The 20,739-nt window shown below is 38.6% G+C and overlaps 1 protein-coding gene across 1 annotated transcript in view; it reads right to left on the bottom strand.

Moving 5' to 3' along the window:
* The window catches only part of LOC117038451 (zinc finger protein 699-like), a 32,984-nt gene extending 13,317 nt beyond the window's left edge, over window positions 1-19,667 (bottom strand). The window contains 7 exon segments of the mRNA XM_033135427.1: window positions 12,523-13,669; window positions 14,122-14,204; window positions 15,413-15,496; window positions 15,980-16,106; window positions 16,698-16,786; window positions 16,943-17,183; window positions 19,296-19,667. Of these exon segments, the coding sequence (XP_032991318.1) occupies window positions 12,523-13,669; window positions 14,122-14,204; window positions 15,413-15,496; window positions 15,980-16,106; window positions 16,698-16,786; window positions 16,943-16,973 (1,561 nt within the window). The 5' untranslated portion in view covers window positions 16,974-17,183; window positions 19,296-19,667.
* Window positions 19,668-20,739: the final 1,072 nt, after the last annotated feature.

The following is a 20,739-nucleotide window of genomic DNA, read 5'->3' as shown; positions in this document are numbered from 1 at the left end:
GATTTATTGCTTACATTACAAACGACCCTTGGATCAACAAGGTGAAATAACTCTGTTAGTAAATGACCATCAAACATCAATTTTTGAAGACACTAGAGACAAACTGTGTCAGTATCAAAACTCAAAGCACTGCAGGCACTATGACCTACTGTTGCGGATTTCATAGCAAAGAGTTTACTCATTCCTTGTACCAGCTTCTGCAACACTCCTATCCTCCTTTAAAAAATAATGGGTATAATAAAAATAATTGGGGAGTGGGTATTGTTTCGGAAAAAACTTAAGGGCTGTAAACTGTATTGTGTGCCCACATTTCCTGTGGCCCCCCAACCCAGTTACTCTTCTGGCTTCCATACCTCTAAAATTAACACACTTCACCGTAGTCGATCTCTGTTCAGCCTTTTCTAGTATTCCTTTACATCCAGATTCCCAATACCATTTCACTCTCACGTGGCAAAACAATACACCTGCACTGTGACGCCACAAGTCTTCAGTAAAGGCCCCTCATACTTCTCTCCCATAGTCTCCCAGACTCACCTCCCTCTTCTTCTGCCTTAAATCTAGATGTAGATGACTTGCTTTTATGTTCACCGGATGTAACCTCTTCTCAAGAGGAATCTCTTAATCTCAGGAAAACTTTGGCTGTATGAAGACATCAAGTTTTTGAGGATAAATTACAATTTGATCAAACCCTGCAGGTTCACTATCTAGTCCATGACATAAACCTGGGAAACAAGTTCTCACACCAGAGAATTACAGCCATTCAAAATTCCCTCCTCCCCTTTTACCAAAAGACAACTTAGAGGATTCCTAAGACTTACTGTAAACTGCTTTGCCGACTTAAGTAATTATCTCCTTCTATGACACGACTAACGACACCCCTGAATCTCTGCCATGGGAGGTCACTGCAGAATTAGTCACTTACCAACTCAAGGCTGCGTTAGAGAATTCTCCCAAATTGTGATAAGCTGTTTTGTTTTTCTGTTCGTATCAGGAATGGATGATCAAGCTCTTGTAGTTGAACTCACAAACACAATGGAAATCAGAGACTCATTGGGCATTACAGTTGCTTTCCTGACCCAGTAGCTAAAGAATCTCCCCCTTGCTTCAGGACAGTAGCCTCAGCCGTACAGTTAGCAGAAGCCATCTCAGGCTTATGTCATCGCTTCACCCCCAGTGTAATGTCAGAACCGCCAGTTTAAGATGCTGCAGTGCTTGCTCCCTCTCGCTTTAGCTGCAGTTTGCACGTCCCTCCCCAGGGAAGAGGAACCACAGAGAGGAAACTAAACTACCTTGAAAAACTGAATCACAAACAGTGAATTAATGTTGCTACATGAAAAGGTCAGGTGTAGCTATGCAGTGACTGTAGTCATCTCTGTGGAGAAAGTGCAGCAACAGAGGTGCAAAGAATAGGATGCATTTGAGTATGCAGCAACATTTCAAAGTATTAAAGACTCACTGGATAGGGGGATGGATTTTGGACAGGAGTCCACCATCCTCACCAGCATTTTGAATAAACCTGCTTTTCTTAAAAAAAAAAAAAAAAAAAACACTGACTGGAACTTTAAGGAAACATAATGTCAGGAGGGTCTATGGGAAGAGCTAGGGCTTATAGAAGTTCTTGCATTCTATGTCATCACAACAACCATAAGGAAGAACTCTATGTTTATAACAAAGTTCTGTAGTTCTAACTTCCCCTTCCCTTAACTTCCTTTTCCCTTCTATAAATACCCTCCATCTTGGCACTCAGACCAGAATGTGCACATGGCTTGTTATGTCTGCATGCAACGTTTTCTTTTTCCCCAAATGCATCCTTTTTAGTGATGAAATATCTAGTTGATATTATTTTTCAGTCAACATTGGGGGGCTCCTCCAAAATTCCAGCGAAGAACAGCCCCTGACAGCTTCATGGCAGGTGAGCAAGCAGGTGCAGGTACCTCCCATAGAGTCACTTTGGCTCCCAACTTGCTCTCCAATTCGGAAGCGAAAGGTATGTCTTCTGGAATCAAGCTTCCACTTTTTGTGTTTTGAAGCTCTCTGGGCTTTTTTCAGGAATTGGTTAGAGGTTTTTGTTGTTGTTAAAAAAGCCTTGCTTGTGTCAATTAATGGTCATCGGTACCAACTCAACGCCAATAGGAATCCCCAAGTTGGGGTGTGATGAGAAAGGAAACTTCACTCAGTGCAAACAGCTCAATTGTGAAACAGCACAGCTGTAACTTGGCTATGAACAGCATGGCTATGAGGTAGCCCTGGGGTGAGGTGGTCCTAGGGTGAGGCTCCTCTCTGAGTAGACAGCTCTCCTCTGCTCCAGTCCAGTCTGGTTCGGTCTGTTCCATTGTGCTCTGGTCTGACAAGACGTCTTTGGTGTTTCTACTGCAGCCGGGGAGCTATAGTCTTCAGTGGAAAGGAAAAATATGCTCCCAGAGCCAAAGAGGAGCTAACTTATATAGAGAAAATTCTCTGTCTTGTCCCTGACTAGTCTGCTTTCATGCAAATGGGGGCTCTAAAAGCTTGCAGTTTCATTGGTCCAAAAAGCACTGTCCTGATTGGTCAGAATGGAGACTCTCTGATTGGTTGGTGAAGATGCTAATGAGGATCTAGCTATGCAGCTCTGATTGGACAGGGAAAGTCTCAGTCCTACTGGTTGGCAGGAACATAGCGCAGGCGGGCAGTTCAGTGCAGGAGGTAGGCAGCTTGGTACAGGTTTCTCCCTAAAGCACAGCTTGAGAGGCCCCTATTTAGAAATGGCTGCTAGACTCTGTTTTTACATTTGAGCCCAGTTAGCCACCAGGAGCCTTTCTTGGTAAGTATCTTTTTTCTCAGGGTTCACACTTCTTTGTCTGTTGTCTGAGTATTCAATTTGGCACATCAGTTTGATTTCTTCAGAAACAGCTTTGAGACAAAGCTGACTTTCACCTAAAGATCCCTTTGGGGACAGAGGTTATTTCTACTAAAATTAGTCAGTTTAGCCCCATGTTAGACTGTGCCATCTCATTGAGAGGAGTGCCACATAGCACTAAGCTCAGCCTACAACTAGACTCTCCCAGGGTCAGTTATTTTCCTAGAACTGGCTTTTTAGCCTTTGGCCTGGTCTGTGATCAGAATGTTCTAAAGTGAAGCTGGCTGGTGTCTGACCTATAGGTTGCTCGAGCTGTTGTAAATTGTCTTGGGCCCTTTGCTCTAGAAAAAAAGTATCTGCAAAATGGTACCTCAGCTGTCTAAATATTTTAAGACCATTTCTCCTTTGCCAGGGACCCCAGTCAAATAAATGGTTAAAAGCTACAGGCAATTTTCATGCACATATTTAACTAAATGGACAGATCTGACTAAAAATAGGAAGGTCTGACAATTAATTTCGCAAACTTGTTGCAACAATGTTGCTAACCTTTTTTGATATCAGAGGGATTATTCATTATGAATTTGTACCAACTAGACTAACAGTAAGTTTACTACTTGGAAGTGCTGAAAAGGCTGTGTGAAAAAGTTAGATGACCTGAACTTTTCACCAACAATTCATGGCACTTGCATCAGGACAATGCACCAGCTCACCCGGCACTGTCTGTGAGGGAGTTTTTAGCCAGTAAACAAATAACTGTGCTAGTACACCCTCCCTACTTACCTGATCTGGCCCCCAATGACTTCTTTCATTACCCAAAGATAAAGGAAATATTGAAAGGAAGATATTTTGATGACATCAGGGCATCAAAGATAATACGGATGACAGCTCTGATGGCCATTCCAGAAAACGAGTTCCAAAATTGCTTTGAAGGGTGGACTAGACACTGGCATTGGTGCACAGCTTCCCAAGGGGCGTACATCAAAGGTGACCGTTGTGATATTCAGCAATGAGGTATGTAGCACTTTTTCTAGGATGAGTTTGCGAACTTAATTGTCTGACCTCGTAATTACTTTTTATCACCAAATAATATTCCATTGTATGCATACATTACATTTTATTTATCCCCTCACTACTGGATGGGTACTTGGGCTATTTCCCTTTTGGAGCTGTTATAAATAATGCTGCTATGACCATTCTGTACAATTTTTTGTGTGGATTTATGTTTTCATTTCTCTTGGGTACATACCTACACGTGGAATGACTGGTTCATAGGATAACTCAATATTTAAAGATACAGGATAACTCCTTTTGATGAACCGCCAGACTGTTCTAAGTTAGCTGCACCAATATACATTCCCACCAGGAAAATATTCTGATTTCTCCACATCCTCACCAACACTTGTTATTTTCTTTTTGATTAGAACCATCAAAATGGGTAGGAAGTACTATCTTGCTGTGGTTTTGATTTGCGTTTCCCTGGAGGGTAATGATAAGCATCTTTTCATGTGCTTCATGGCCATTTGTATTTTCTTTAGGAAAATATTCTGATCTTTTGCCCATTTTTTAATTGAGTTATCTTTCTTTATAAAGTTGGCTAAAGTCATTTTGAAAACATGATACGTTTTTATCAAATTATTTTGCTGTATCATTGAGATGATCTCTTTTTTAATCTATTAATGAAACAAATTATATTAATTGATTTTCTTGTATGCTTCTCTTGCATTCCTGGGATAAACCCAACTTGGTACTGATGTATTATCTTTCTCATTTTTTGACGTATTTGGTTTGGACATATTTTCTTTAGAATATTTGTATCCATGTTTATTAATGAGATTTACCTATCACGTTGGTTTCTTAGAATGGCTGTGTTGTGTTTGATATCAATGTTATACCAGTCTCAAAGAACATTCCATCCCCTTTATACTCTTAATCAAGGTAATCCCTTTGATAACTTAAACTGTTTTGTGAAATTGTGTTAAAAGTGACATGTCCGTCTCCCATGGTACTGTAATAGAATCCTCAAAGTGCAAAACAAACATGATGCTTTGGATCATGCACAGTTCTGGTGTTTTGCATAAAGGCTAAATTAACCTTCCAAATACCTAAATCTTGCCGTATAGGTCGCATAAAATATTATTACCTATACTAATATTACTAATATGCAAATATACGCATAGGTGATCAAATACATTGAAGTATAGTTTAAGTAATAGAATCTTCATAAGTGTGTCTAATCCCTAGAAGATTTTGAGTCAGATTGGAATTCTGTCTTGGAATAGCAGAACTGACTTATAAAACTCTGAGCTTGGTGTTTTCTCTGTGGGGCAAATTTAAACAGAATTTAAAGGAATTTAAAATTTTCTAATATTTGGTTTTATTTTGTTTTATTTTTTTCCTTAAGGAATCTGTCCAGACAGTGAGTTATTTGGGGCTGGGGAGACCTGGAGCCTCTCTAAGGGGGATAGCATAGCCCAGATTATTTCATATTTTACATTTTTTATTATAAAATATATATAACATAAAATTTGCCATTGTGTGACCCAGCAATTCCACTCTTAGGTATCCATCCAGAGAAATCCAAAACACGAATTCAAAAAAATGTATGCACCCCTATGTTTATTGCAGCGCTATTCACTATAGTCAGGACATGGAAACATCTGAAATGCCCATCAATAGATGACTGGATTAATAAACTCTGGTACATTTATACAATGGAGTATTACTCAGCCCTAAAGAAGAATGAAATGTTACCATTTGCAATGACATGGATGGACCTAGAGAACATTATGCTAAGTGAAATAAGTCAGACAGAGAAAGACAAATACCATATGATCTCACTTATATATGGAATCTAAAAAATAGAATAAATGAACAAACTAATCAGAAACAGTCTCAGAGATGTAGAGGAAAAATTGAGGGTTGCTAGATGGGAGGGGAGTGGGGATGAGGGAGAAGGTGAGGGGATTAGAAAGCACAATCGGTAACCACAAGATGGCCACGGGGATACGAAAGTCATTTCGGGGAATATAATCAAGAATGTTGTAAAGATTTTATATGGTATCTGATGGACACTTGTCTTATTAGGGAGACCATTTCATGAACGGTGTAGGTACCTGATCACTGCAGTATATACCTGAAGCTGAATAATAATGAATGTCAACTACAATTTAATATATATAGAGTCACAGGATATGGAGTACAGCATAAGGAATAGAGTCAGAACTGTAACAGCTGTGTACGATGTCAGAGGGATAGTAGATTGGGGGAGAGGGGTTATCACTTTGTGAGGGGTATAAATGTCTAACTATTACATTGTTTTGTACACCTGAAACTAATAATAAAAAAATTAAAAATTAAAATAAATAAAGGGCACACATGATACAGATACATATTAACATCTATAAAAAAAATAAAGTGCTTTAAAAAAATTGCCATTGTAATAATTTTTTAAACAATTTGATGGCATTAATTACATTCACAATGTCATGTGACCATCACTAGCTAGTTGATTTTTTGTAATTATTTTAGGACTATTCAATTTGTATCTACAGAGTAATTTTTGGTATCTTTTATTTTTCTAAGAATTGGCCTATTTCCTGTGAGTTTTGAGCTTGACTGACATAGTTCTTCATAATGTTTAATATCTGGAGCATCTATTATCGTGTTCTTTTTTATTTTCTTTATGAGTTTCCCGTATTTTTTTTCTTGAATAATCTTGTCTGACTTTTTCCTATTTTATTAGTTTTCAAAGAACCAATTTTTGTGCTTGATTTTTAGTCATCATATTCTTCTTCCTTTCCTTCAACTTTTCTTCATTTATTTTGAGTTTTTTTCCTCCATCCTTTTAAGTTGGAAACTTAGAAGAATTTTTGACTTCATTTGTTTTCTAATATAAGTATATAAAGTTTAATTTTTTCCCTAAGGGCCACTTTAGCAGCAAGCTACAAATTTTGATACCTAGAACTGATCAATAACCATAGTATCTTGTATTTTCTAATTACTAATTTAATTTATTATATCAATGGTATATTTAATCCATGAGTTATTCATAAGTCTAATGTTTCCTAAATTTCAAATGTCTAGCTTTTTTCTATTAGAATGAATTATATGAAACTTCTAATGTTCAACTATTTTTTTGCCTACTAAAATTCCAGTTTCATATATTTCAACATAATACACATGTTCCTCATCTTATGATGGGGTTACATCCCAATAAACCCATCGTAAGTTGAAAATACCGGTAAATACTTAAGTATACATCTCTAGCTAGTTCATAACCACCACAGCATGTCCCCAGCTGGCAGGCGTCAAAGTTCCCGATTGTCTCCAGAATGTCTTTCATACTTGCTTTGTTCAAATCAAGATCCTAACAGGGTCCCCGCATTGTTTTTTTAGTATATCTCTCTTAAGTTTTTGTTTTATTTCCTTTTTTTTTTTTCCGTTTTTAAAAAATCAATTCACTTATTGGAGCTATCAAGTTATTTGTCCTTAAAATGTCCTACATTCTGGATTTGGCTGATTGCTGCTTCTTTGTGTTGTTTAACTTGTTTATCTCTGTATTTCTTATCAATAGTAGTTAATCTAAAAGCTTGATCAGATTCAGGTTTGATTTCATATATGCACCCTTAAACCTGAAGAAGGTACTTTAACGGGGTTTAGAAATCTAGGTTGATGGTAATTTTTTTTCTCAGCACACTGAGGGTGTCGTCCTGCTTTCTTCTGACACCCATTGTTGCTCTTGAAAAGTGAGCCATCAGTTTGTTTTTCCTTTTTAGGTGACTTGTGATTTTTCCCTGGCTGCTTTTAATATTGAGGGGAGAAAAAAACAAACACCAGAGAAGAAAATCCTATAATGAATATAGGTGTGGGTTTCTTTTTCCTTAGCTTGGGACTTATTATGCTTCCTGGATCTGAAGGCTAGTGTCCTTTATAATTAGCTAGAAAATTCCTAGCTAATTTCTCATCAAGTGGTGCTAACAAATTCTGATCTGGTGATTATTCCTTGCATTGATTTTCTAACTTCAATGAGTATGTTTTTTCATTTCTAAAAATTATGCTTGTTTTTTAAAGCTGCCTGACCATTTTTATCATGTCTTAGTTCGTATTCATCCAAGTTTCTCTCAATTTCTTTAAGCATGTTAACTACAGTTTTTTATATGCCATGTCTAAAAAGTCTAATATCTGGAGTGTTTTTCTTCTTTTTTGCTGTCTGTATTTTGGCTGCTTCTCAATCATGGTACATTGTGTATTTGTGTTGTATAATTTTGCCCATAATATGGGCAAACCTCTTGGGGAAGAGATTTCATTAATGGATTTCAGATACACCCATGTCTTCATACCTGGCCTGGCCACCATTGTTCTCCTTTCAGAAAACAATGTTTCTATCAACATGCCATTCTCATTGCCAAAACTGTGGGACCCATGATCTGATATTTGCTTCTTCCAAGGTACGAGTATTGAGTTAGCCTGTGACTATTTCATGGTTGTCAGCTGAGGATCCGAGACTTTGAAGTCAGAGAAAAAGGACTTACTATACTCATGATACAGCAAGCAGGTTGACCATCAGCATGTTTGTATTAATTCCCTTAGTTCCCAAGTCTCTCAGGGGTGACACAAAGGGCCCACATATGTTGCCAGCACATAGGTTGAGTTGTGTTACAGGAAAAGAAAGCTGAGGTTGTGGAACTTATTTTATTTCAAGTGGTAATCAACCCTGCTCTTTGTCTCCATGGGAGAGATGATGTCATATTTCAACATTCCTCACTGCAAACACACTTCTGGGAAATGGCCTGGAAGCAAACTGGTCATGGTCTTGCATTCTTCACATGTTCAACAAGATGAGTGGGAGCAGGAAAGATGCATGGAGAAGGGCGTCAACAATCCACTCCTGGCTCACATCATTTTGGCCTTTTGAAGAACGGCACATGATTATACCAATTGGTCAGCCATTGAACAACAGAAGCTGGGACGAAAGCTGCTCCATTCATCGTGTACAGCACTTACTGATGACACTATCACTAGGAGTCCAAGCAGAGGACTGAGGCCAAACTGCAGTAGTGACATCAAATGCTGCTCATAATGTCTCAGACTCAGGCAACTGTACCCATAGGTCTTATCTCAGACAATTCGGATCCCATCTAAGGCCAAACTGTATGATCGCTTACACTGCACACAGAGAGGTTAGGACTAATCTGCTGATCTTTGGTGTGGTTGCCAGTAATTAAAGGGGGCAATAAATAAGCTAAATAACAATACACATACCCAAAGGAGAACCACAACATGATCACACTTCTCCACCCACACAAACATGTCACACAAGGCAGCACAGGTAATTTCTGTTCTGGATTTATTGTTAAGTTGACTTGATTATCATTACAAGGAGTTGATTACGCTTCAAGAAAATGTCATCAAGCAGCTGCAGGTCTGATGGTCATACTTCGCATAATAACCCAAGGCTACTCCACCATCAGCTATGCGGATTTGCATCACTGAGACTGTCAAACTTTGGTGTCCGTGAGAAACAGTGTTTGTTAAAACATGCTTGAGTGGGCCTCAATGCCAGAGCTGATTCAGTAGGTCAAAGGTAGAGAAAGCACACTTCCCACTGAACGTTGGTGGAGATGTTACTTTACTGAAGCCAGCTTGTGTGTGATGGTTTAGGATTCAGTGACCTTCACTGATGTGGTTGTGGACCTCATCGAGGAATGGGCTTTACTGAACCTAACTCAGGAAAACCTGTACAAAGATGTGATGCTGGAGAACTACAAGAACCTGCCCACAGTAGGTAAGGCTGCCATCATTCCTGCCTTGTCCTATTGAACAGATATATATTGTGTAGTTACTGAGTTGCAGGATAGTTGACGTTAAATCTGAATATAATGGAAACAGACACTAGTCTCTATATTAATGGTTTTTAATCCAGGTGGTTTCTGTAAAAATGTGATTCTAGGACTAACAGTGTCGTATCTAAAAGACCATTGCCACATGCAATGTCATGAAGCTTTCCCATTTTTTATTTAGCAATTTTATAGTTTTGGTCATATAGTTAGGTCTTTGACCCATTTCAAATTAATTTTTGTATATAGTGTAAGGTAAAGGCCCAATTTTATTCTTTTACAAGTGGATATCCAGTTGTCTCAGTAGCATTTGGTGAAAATATTTTCTTTTCCCATTGTATTCTCCTGGCACCCTTCTCAGAAATCAATTGAATGAATATATATACATATATATTCTGGATTCTCAATTCTATTCCATTAATCTATGTCTATCCTTAAGCCAGTAATATATTGTTTTGATCACTGTAAATTTATAGTAAGTTTTGAAATCAGATTAAGTTTAATTCAAAGAAAAACAAATGAGACAAATAGAAGCATAAAAGAGGATGACTAAATGAAATCCAAACTTATTACCAGATACATTACACATAAATGAACTAAATGCTTCCAGTAATGGTATTGTTAGTGTGGATTTTATAAATATCAAGATTAATGGAATGCGAGAATCTGAATTGATTCCTAGCCCACATAAAGGACAACAATGAAAAAATTTGAAATTAAATGAGGTCTGTAGATTAGTTAATACCGTGTTTCCCTGAAAACAAGACCTAGCCGGACAATGCAGCTCTAATGCATCTTTTGGAGCAAAAATTACTATAAGACCCGGTCATATTTTACTGTATTAATTAATTACTATATTAATTTACTATATTAGTTACTATATTAATAACTACATATTACTATATTAATTAAATTTACTATATTAAATTTATAGTAAAATAAGACCGGTCTTATATAAGACCAAGTCTTTTATTTATTTTTGCTCCAAAAGACGCAAGTTGATTGTCCAGCTAGGTCTTATTTTTGGGGAAACAGGGTATCACATTGTGTGTTCACCACCCAGTCAGTTCTCCTTCCATCTCCATATATTTGATCCCTTTACCCTCATCTACTACCCTCCCCCCCTTTACCTTCTGGTAATAACTAAACTATTATCTGTAGTATGAGTTTTTGTTTCTTAATTTGTTTGTCTTGTTCCTTTGTTGTTTTCAGTTTTATATATCACATATCAGTGAAATCATGTGGTTCTCGACTTTTTCTAACTTATTTCACTTGGCATAGTAATCTCAAGATCCATCCATGTTGTCACAAAAGGCACTATTTCATCTTTTCTTATGGCAGTATAGTATTCCATTGTGTACATATACCACATCTTCTTTATCCAATCATCTATATCAAAGGACACTGGTTGTTTCCATGTCTTGGCCACGGTAAATAAAGCTGCAATTGAACTTTATAATACAAAATCACCACAGAGAATTAAGGGGATGGGTGCTTTCCTTGAGAATAAGACACACAGAAAGACAATCTCATTTTTATGTCATTTATTCCAATTTCTCCTCCAGTAAGAATTCTCTTGTGTACTGTAAGTGAAGAACAGTACCCAAAAGCTTTCCAAACTTCCTCACATTCATAGTTTATCCCTTCAAAGGAGTAGTTTACAAGTCTCTTAAGAGATGAGTACTTACTAAAAAACACTCCCACACTTTTATATTCATACAGCTTCTTTCCAGGGTGCATTTTCACATGTAGTGTAAGATTTATAAAATGGATACACCATTTCCCATGTACCCTACAATCATAACTTCTCTCATGTGAATTATCATTTTACTAAAGGTTGAAAGCAAAATACACACACACAGACTTCCTATATTTCTAACATTCATTACATTTTATGTCTCTGTGAGATTACCAAAAAATATTAACATATGAGGCAGAAGCCTTCTTACATACCTTTCCCTCCACTACACGTTATGACTTACTCTTTAACACCTGAACAATTTTTAATATTTCTTACATTCATGAGTCTTCTTGCACACGAAGCTTTCAGGAATTTCTGAAGGCTTTCTCAGATTTCTTACATACAGAGGACACCAAAAAGAAAAAATGTATACACATTTTAAGAAAGGAAAACTGTATTAAAACTGTAATACTCAATATATACCGATAACAAAAGATGAATACAAGTCACATTTGACTTCTGCAATTACAAGAGGTGATCGAAGTGGTTACCATAAGCTTCCAGACATTTCTGATTATGGCAAACTACTGGTTGAGCAACGTTGACCAAAGTGTCCACTTGTATACACCCCCGGTATAGAGGGCACCTCTCCACTGTGAGTTTTTAAATGTTGAGTTCTTAAAAGACATGAGAAGCAAGTGTAGGTTTCCCTGTATCTTTTACCTTCATAGAATATTATGCCATTATGAAGTCTCGTGGGTATTAAGGCTTCAACACTAAGTAAAGTTTTATACCACATTCATTATATACAGATGGTTTTTCCCCAGTGTGAGTTATCATGTGCTGTAGTTTAAGGATGTGAAATAGTTTAAGGCTGTATGTTATTCTTACTTTACATGGCTTTTACAGTAATTTTAGATATGTAAAATTGTTAGAACAAAAACAAAAAACCCAAAAGGCTATCTCACATGCCTTATAACCAGAAGGTTTTTCTCTGAAGTCTGAGTATTTACACATTCTGTACAGTATGAACAATTACAGCTCTACCATATACCTTAAATGAATGGGAATTCTGTCCCAAGTAAGTTCCCATATATCACGTAAGGATGAAAACTGATACCGCTTTTTAATAGTCTTTACTTTCAGAAGGTCTTTACTCGGATGAGTTTAGATGTGAATACTAAGGTCTGAGAAACATTCACAGGTTTTTTCACATGCCTTAGTTCTTAGGTGTTTAGCGAGTGCTGAAGATTGAGTGAAGGTTTTTCCACATTTCTTACATTCGTATGGTTTCTCTCCAGTGTGAGTTCGCATGTGAATATTAAGGCACGTAGGGTATGTAAAGGCTTTCTCACATTCTTTACACTTGTACGGCTTTTCTCCAGTGTGAGTTCGCATGTGCAAATTAAGATTTGTGGAACGAGCAAATGCTTTCCCACATTCTTTACATGCATGCGCCTTCTCTCCAGTATGAGTTCTTAAGTGTGCGGTAAGGCCTGATGACTGAGTGAAAGCTTTCCCACACTGCTTGCATTCATATGGCTTCTCCCCAGTGTGCGTCCTTACATGTTTTCTGAGCATTGAAGAATTATTAAAGGCTTTCCCACACTCCTTACATATAGAAGGTTTTTCTCCAGTATGTGTCCTTATGTGTAAGACAAGTCCTGAGGAACGGGTAAAACTTTTCCCACACTCCTTACATAGATATGGCTTCTCTCCACTGTGAATTCGTCCATGTTTTGTAAGGTATGAGGAATCAATAAAGGCTTTTCCACACTCTTTGCATTCATATGGTTTTTCTCCAGTGTGAATTCGTATGTGTAAAATAAGTCCCGAGGATCGAGTAAAGGCTTTCCCACATTCCACACATACGTAGGACTTTTTTCCATTGTGAATTCTTATGTGATCTGTAAGGTATGAGGAATGAGTGAAGGCTTTCCCACATTCTTTACATTCATATGGTTTTTCTCCAGTATGGTGTCTCATATGTACCTTAAGGGATGACTGATTAACAAATGTTCTCTGACAATCCTTGCATTCACACAATTTCCCTCCTATCTGAGTTTTCTTGTGCCCAGTAAGATTTGAAAGCTGACCAGATGCTTTTTCATGTTGAACACACTCAGAAGTTTTCTCCCCAACATGTATTTCCTTGAAAGTATGAATCAAGTTCTTTTTAAAGGCTTTTCCACTCTGGTTACCCTTAGAAGCTTTCTGTCTAATGTGAGTCATAAGAAATGAATGTTCACTAAGTACTTTTCCACAGAGGCTAGAGCCATATTGTTCATATTGTTTCACTCCGACATTACTTCTCTCCTGTTAAGAAATAAATGATAATTAAAGACTTTTTCACATTCATTGTAATAACAATGTCTCCCCATCACAACTTTTATGCACTGGAAACATGATCATAATTGCACTTTTTCCTATTATTTTAAGTTGAATAAGCTGACTATGAGTACAGGACCCTGCATTATAGTCTATACTTTTACAGAGCATCTTAGAGAGTTTTCCTGATAATTATTTAGACTAAATTGCACTTCAACAACTGGATACCAGAGTTACATATATCTGTATGTTTATTAGTGAGATCTCTGAGGAGAAACAGATTTGAAATAAATTTAGAGTGCTCCTCATATTCTTGATGTTCAGAGAATCTCTTCATAGATTCTTTCGTTGAGTGAATGGCATTTATCTCATATAATTCTCATGGATGTTTTGCTTCTGGTCCTGATGTGGACGGAAAATATTACTCTTGGAAATCTTACCAGTTTTATTCCATTTGATGTTTTTTCCACAGAAATATCTTGAAGAGGTGTGGAAACTTTGGTTTTGAGTTGCAAATCCAATTCTGAAATAAAGTGGAAAAACTCAAGTTTGGAGAACAATTGTGGGATGTTGTTTAAAAGCATATAGCACAGAGAATAACATAACAAAATATTATGCATAGGGAACTCCAGGCCTCCTTCCCACCAGAAAACAACTAACAAGCTTACAAAAGCTATCAGAACCAACTCTTGCAGAATTTGGAATCTCATCAAAAGGTACAAGAGCCAAGGAACTTAAGAAAGAAGTGACTGTATTTCACCAAGAAAGTGTTGTGGCATTTTAACTTCCTGCCTACCATCCACACACTCCAGAGAAGCTGTAGTCATTTAGATGGCATTCCTTGAGCAAGCTGCTAGTGCCAAAAGGAACACTATGCACCCTGTTTTGATCTGTCTGGCAGCTTCCTCAAGTATCGGTGCAAGGACTTCCCTTTATTTCACCCAATTCAAGAGTTCCTAGGAGTGAGGAAGCATTCCAGGCAGCTTTTGCTGAAAGTATATACAGGTGAAGTATTGGCAGAACAGCATGAGGAAAGGGAAAATGGTTGGGACTAACAGGAGAGAGACTGAAAAGCCTTGGAAGGAAGGAATTGGCAATGTTATACATTGGGGGTGGGGGTAAATGGGGACTGACTGCTTAAGGGGTACATGGTTTCTTTTTGAGGTGATGAAAATATTTTGGAACTAAAAAGAGCTGATGGTTGCCTAACACTGTGAATGTACTCAATATTGATGAATTATATTCACTAAAGTGATTAGTTTATGTGTATTTTACCTCAAAAAAAGCATGTGGCACATGTGTATGTCTAAATATGAATGAAACATCATAAAAATGGTGAAACAAAAAGCAAGATGGACCACAAAGAGTCTGGCTGTGTTAGGAGTTTGGCAATGATAAAGATATGGTGTCAACTGTAGGCAGTTTATGAAGCTTAAGGAGAAGCTAATGCTGACAGTACACAAAAACGGTGACAGAATCAGGAAAACAAGAATAGGAAGGTACTGGGAAAAGAGCTACCTGCAAGGAATGAAATTTTCAAATAAGCCAGACAGATCTTTCTGAGAGAACAAAAAAAGTCGAGACCAATGGAAATGAAAGGGAAAGGGAAACTCAGAAACCAAATGGCCTCACCCTTCTCAGAAAAAGTGTATACCTTTAAAAGTTTGCCAAGTGACATTTCCAAAGGTACAGCACCTTTCCCAGGCTAGCAATGCTCTTCACAAAACTCACCCTGCAGAACTCCCCTGGTGCCTGTCCTCAGCTCTTCTGCTCCTTCCATCCCTGAGCAGACACTGGGTGTGCATGATTCATACCCTGCTTACGGGAAAAATAAATAAAGAGGACCTTGCAAGACATGAAAAACACAGCCCTGAATCAGGAACCAACCCTTTGGACGTCAGTATTTCTCAAGACGGTAAAGTCTCACTTTATAAACAGCAAAATAATCATGCAAAATTTCAAATAAATGCAATAAAATTATTTTAAAAGGAACAAAAATCCAAGCACATTCTTTCTCTGTACCCTAAAATGCCTGGAGATCTCTGAGACCTGAGCACCATGTCCAACCTTACATATATTTAAAGTATTCAGGTTTTTAGTACCTGAAGGAAATAAAGTCATTTATTGACATAGATCTTCATTTTCATGGAGAATCCTCTAGACAGTAAGGCCCATGAGGCCAGGGACTGTATCTGTCTATATCTGCTGGTTTATCACAGTATTTCCATTGGACAGCAAAGGTACTTAAGAAACTTTCATTTCATAAAGGGCTTAGTAAAGAAACAATGCCAGCTTTACCTACTGCAATGAGATTCTCATAGTTCTCCAACATCACGTCTCTGTAGAGATCTCTCTGCGTTTGATCCAACAAAGTCCACTCCTCCTGGGTGAAGTCCACGGTCACGTCCTTGAAGGTCACTAAGTGCTAAATCATCAAACACATGCTGGCTTCAGCTAAGTCCCAACTTTGCTGATGTTCTCAGAAAGATGCATGAGGGACTTAGAAAGGCGGACAGAAGCCTCCAGTCCGCCTGGGCCCAGACCTCTTCTCTCTAGCTTCAGATACTCCCTGGTGACCACACACAGTCACATGGATTTACCAGCATCACTGACATGGGACTGAACTTATCTTACCATAACTTTATCATGGGCTGCAGTTAGCACTGAACACAATGCAGCACTTTGTAAAATCTAATAACAAAAGAATTATTTCCAGTGACACAGGAATTCCGTAAGATTAGGTACCTTCATTTCCTTCCATAAGATCCGTCATACTGTGTAAAACAATTAGCCAACACGCATAACTGAGGATCAGAAAGAATTAGTAAAGACTGAGATAAAAGAATCATTTCCAGTGTGATCCCTGTATACAGCTGTATACTGAGATTGCATGGATCCTGGGGAAATTCACCAGGACTCATTCCCTAAACAGGGTCATAACTGCTTTAAGCTTGGGGACATGGGTCTTAATAGAAACAAGCATGACATTTTGAAGAAATGTCAACTTTCTACTCACCTGAGAAGAATCCATCAGTAACCCAGCCACCATCCTTGTCCCCTCGATTTTCCTCTCGTCAAGACAGAAAGGATCCCAAGAAACATGACCTTGGAGAGAAGAATGGTATGGACTTCAAAGCCAATTCGATTCCAACAATCACAAGCCTTTCAGCTGTTCCACACCATGCACGTAACACACCACAAACACACGTGTGAAGGAACTATACAAAGCAGATGATTTGAGAAGAATCAAAAAGTACTTACCACACACATGAGTCAGATCAATGGCAGGCATACTGTGAATCTGACTGACAGTGAGATGTCCCAGAACATTCCACTTCTTGGTCAGCAGATTGCTTCAGAGAAGCTTTTGAATTTAAACTAAGAGGTTGACCTCGACTTCTCTTCATATACTAGAGTGTCTGGGTAACTGGTTCACAGTTCAATCATTAAGCAACAGACATTTTTTTCCTCAATTTTCAAACATCACTCTTTAGCCATCTCTCTGCAGATGAAACATGTGACAGCCATTAAAAATTGTCTAATACTACGTACCATGCAAATATTAATAACAATTGCCATTTATGGAGCACCTGCTAAGTAGTTCTACATATATAAATTCCTTTAGTTGTCCTAACAACTCTCCAGATTGGGTGTTAATACTGCCATTTAATAACTGAGAAAACGAAGGTTCACAGAGGATTAGTAACTGACCCAAAATCACCAGTTGGAATAGTGAGCCAGGAGTACACACACTTAGTCTGTCAAGAGTCTGATCTCCTGTGGTTGTCATTATTCCTGACATAACCAGAATTCAGTCCCGACCCTCTGCTAGGCATAATGTAGAGGAGAAATACAAAAGGTTTTACGAAATCAGAAGTCTCCCTGAGTACTCCCTGCTGGAGCTTGATTGGACTTGGAATCGTTGCCTCCCTCAGTCTCTTATTTCTTCATTCACTCAGCAAATATTTACTAAGGGCCTTCCTTATGCCAGGCCAAACACTAGGCACTGAAGAGGGAATAGTTCTTAGGGATCTCCCAGTTCAACTGGGCAATGCACATAATAAACAAATAATTGATATCAGTTGACGAGCAGTATAGAGAATCAACCCCATCACAGTATGAGTACCACACATACACAAATATAATCTTGATACACAGACAAGACTGGTTAGGGATAAGATAAAGATAAACTAGGGAAATAAACACTTCAGGGGAGCTTGATAATTAATACCTCTCTTACTTAAGAAATTAGTGTTCCAATTTTGACTCGCAGACATCCAAACTTGAGTATCAGGGTTTTAGAAAAAACTCAAAATACATTTCTAGTATTAGCCTCTCCCACAGGGCCTGAATCATGTCATTGTTTTATGTTGAACTTATCTCACAAACAACAAAGACTATTATAAATATTTTTAATCTTTTCACCTTTTCATATTATTGATCAGTTCTACTTCTTTCCATTTAGTATTGATTTTATTTTCACTCAGCCTTTCAGTACATTTTATTCTACTTCTGTATCTCTCGCTCAACCTTATGAGGTAGTACCCTTAGTTCCGTTTCTTGAACTTCTTTTATTGAATTACAGCATACATACAATAAGGGAGGCAATCATGAATAAAAATCTCAGTGAACTATTAAGAAATGATGAGGCTCAGGTAAGCACCAATCAGGTCAAGAAATTAGAACATATCCATCTTCTCCATCTCAGACATATTCTTTGTCTCTTCCAAATCACTAACTCAATCCTCCCAATCACAACCACTATGTAGGCTATTCTGCCGATTTTTGAATTTTAAAGAAACAGTATCAACCATCATGCATTCTTTTGCATCTGGTTTCTGTTATTCAAAATATGTTTGTGAGATTCATCCAAATTATTGCATCTATCTACCCATGGTTCGGTCCTTCTCTTGGCTGAGGAGTATGCCACAGGAAATACACGCCGCAATTCATCCATTCTTCTCTTGATCCACTTGGGGTTATTTTCAGTTTAGGGATATTCCAAATAATGATGCTTTAAATAGTCTTTAGGTTTAATTGGTGCACATGTGCATGCCTTACTGGTGTGTTACCAGCAGGTCATATTTAGTTGATATTCTTTAAAAATGTGTTTCCACTAGCAGTGTATGCACATCTTACCCCACACTTGCCACTGTCACTGTTTTAGTTTTACTTTTGACCATTCAGTGTGTACAGTACTACCACACTGTGGTTTCAATTTGTACTCCCCTGGTTGCTGATGATATTAAGTAGCTGTTCACGTATTTGCGGTCCATTTATATAGTTTCTTCATTGAAGAGCCTATCCAAACCTCTTGCTCATTTTTCTATTGAGTTTTCCTTTGGGGTGTTAATCTGTATGAGTCATTACATAACTTTGCTGTTACATGTGAGGCAATTAACCAAGTTATTAAAGGTCAGATATCGTTTCTGTAACATTTCAATCTCCCTTACTCTCAAAGAGTTTATATACACACGGAGAGAGATACAGGAGATAATGCAAAGTATTAACAAATGGTCAACGGACAACAAGGTAGCACCTAAATAACTCATCAAACTTCAGTAACAGACGCCCACAGCCAGAGCGTTTCTGGCCAGTGCTCACCATAACGCACCGGAGGAAAAGAGGACGCTGGGGCCGTTTCCCAGAACAGCGTAAATGCTTTTCCTTCTGGGAAAAAAGACACAGTTCGCTGTGGCAGCTTGTGAAGAGAGGTGCACAGCTGATGGAGAAAACGCCCTGCCTCCACCGGAGACTGAGTCACGGTCCAGACCTGCGCGGCCGGAGCGGGCAGAAGCTCTCGGAGGAAGCGCGGCGGCCGCGGGAAGTCTGGGCGCGGGGCACGACGGGGGAGGCGCCCCGATTCCGGGACAGCCGGAGCCGCGGGGACTAAGCGCCGGGCCCCGACACCAACAGGTGAGAAAACCTATCTGGGACGGAGGGAAGAGCGCGAAACGAGACAAAAACTGGCCAGCACTTCCGCTTCCGTCCGCCCATCGCCTTCAGCGTGAGGGGCGGGGCTTCAGGAATTCGGGGATCAGGAAGCGGTAAGGCCCAGGCGGGGCCTCACGGGACCGCGGGCCGCTTCTGGTCGACGCCAGGAGGCGCGGTAGGACCTGCATCCATAACCGGCTTCCCGTGTGGACCAGTCTTGATGGGCAGTCCCTGGCCGGAAGACCGAGCGGAGCGCAGAGGACCCCGTTAGAAGCGGAACAGATGCGGACTGCTTCGTGTGCGCCTTGGCCGGTCCCAGGAGTGCGTGGCTCCTGGCAGAGTCGGATCTAAGGCTTAGTGTACTGGCAGCAAGAAGTTCGTTAATGGTTCTCTACAGGCCTTTCTCCTTGTTTCTTCAGTACTATGCAACGATGTGCATATATTTGCAAAGATAAGCCCACTAGTCTATAAAATGGTCTATCCCCCATATTCATTCAGTTCTGTCTTTGAACCCTTAGTTTTGTTTGAGATATATTTCTCATAGCATACAATTAACCTATTTAAAGTGTACCATTTGGTGGCTTTTGGTATGTTTACAGAGTTGTGCATCCATCACCACAGTCAATTTTAGTGCATTTTTATTATCACAAAAAGAAACCCAGTGCCCCCTCAGCCATAATTCCTCACCTCATCCCCCAAACTAAGGCAACTACTAATCTACTTTTTGTCTTTATGGATTTGCCTTGTCCCCACAGTTCATATAAATGGAATCTTACAATATGTGGTCTTGGCATCTAGCTTCTTTCATTTACATGTTTTAAAGGTTCATCAGTGTTATAGCATATATCGCTTCTTCATCTCTTTATTACTGAGTAATATTCCATTATATAGCTGTATCACCATTTATCCATTCATCCATTGATGGACATTGGGTTGTTTCCACTTTTTTGGCTATTATAAATAAATAATACGGAATACCTTTTAAGCAGTGATCAGAGGGAAATTCACATACTAAACACTTACCAATAAAAACAAGAGAATAATAAAAAGTAAATACAAGCTCAGAAAACCTTGAAATAGAGTATCAATGCAAATCAAGATATAAAAAGTTATATAAGAATTTA

This window comes from Rhinolophus ferrumequinum, chromosome 18, assembly GCF_004115265.2.
Source record: "Rhinolophus ferrumequinum isolate MPI-CBG mRhiFer1 chromosome 18, mRhiFer1_v1.p, whole genome shotgun sequence".
Classification (NCBI taxonomy): Eukaryota; Metazoa; Chordata; class Mammalia; order Chiroptera; family Rhinolophidae; genus Rhinolophus; species Rhinolophus ferrumequinum.
This window is presented reverse-complemented; position numbering and strand designations above follow the sequence as displayed.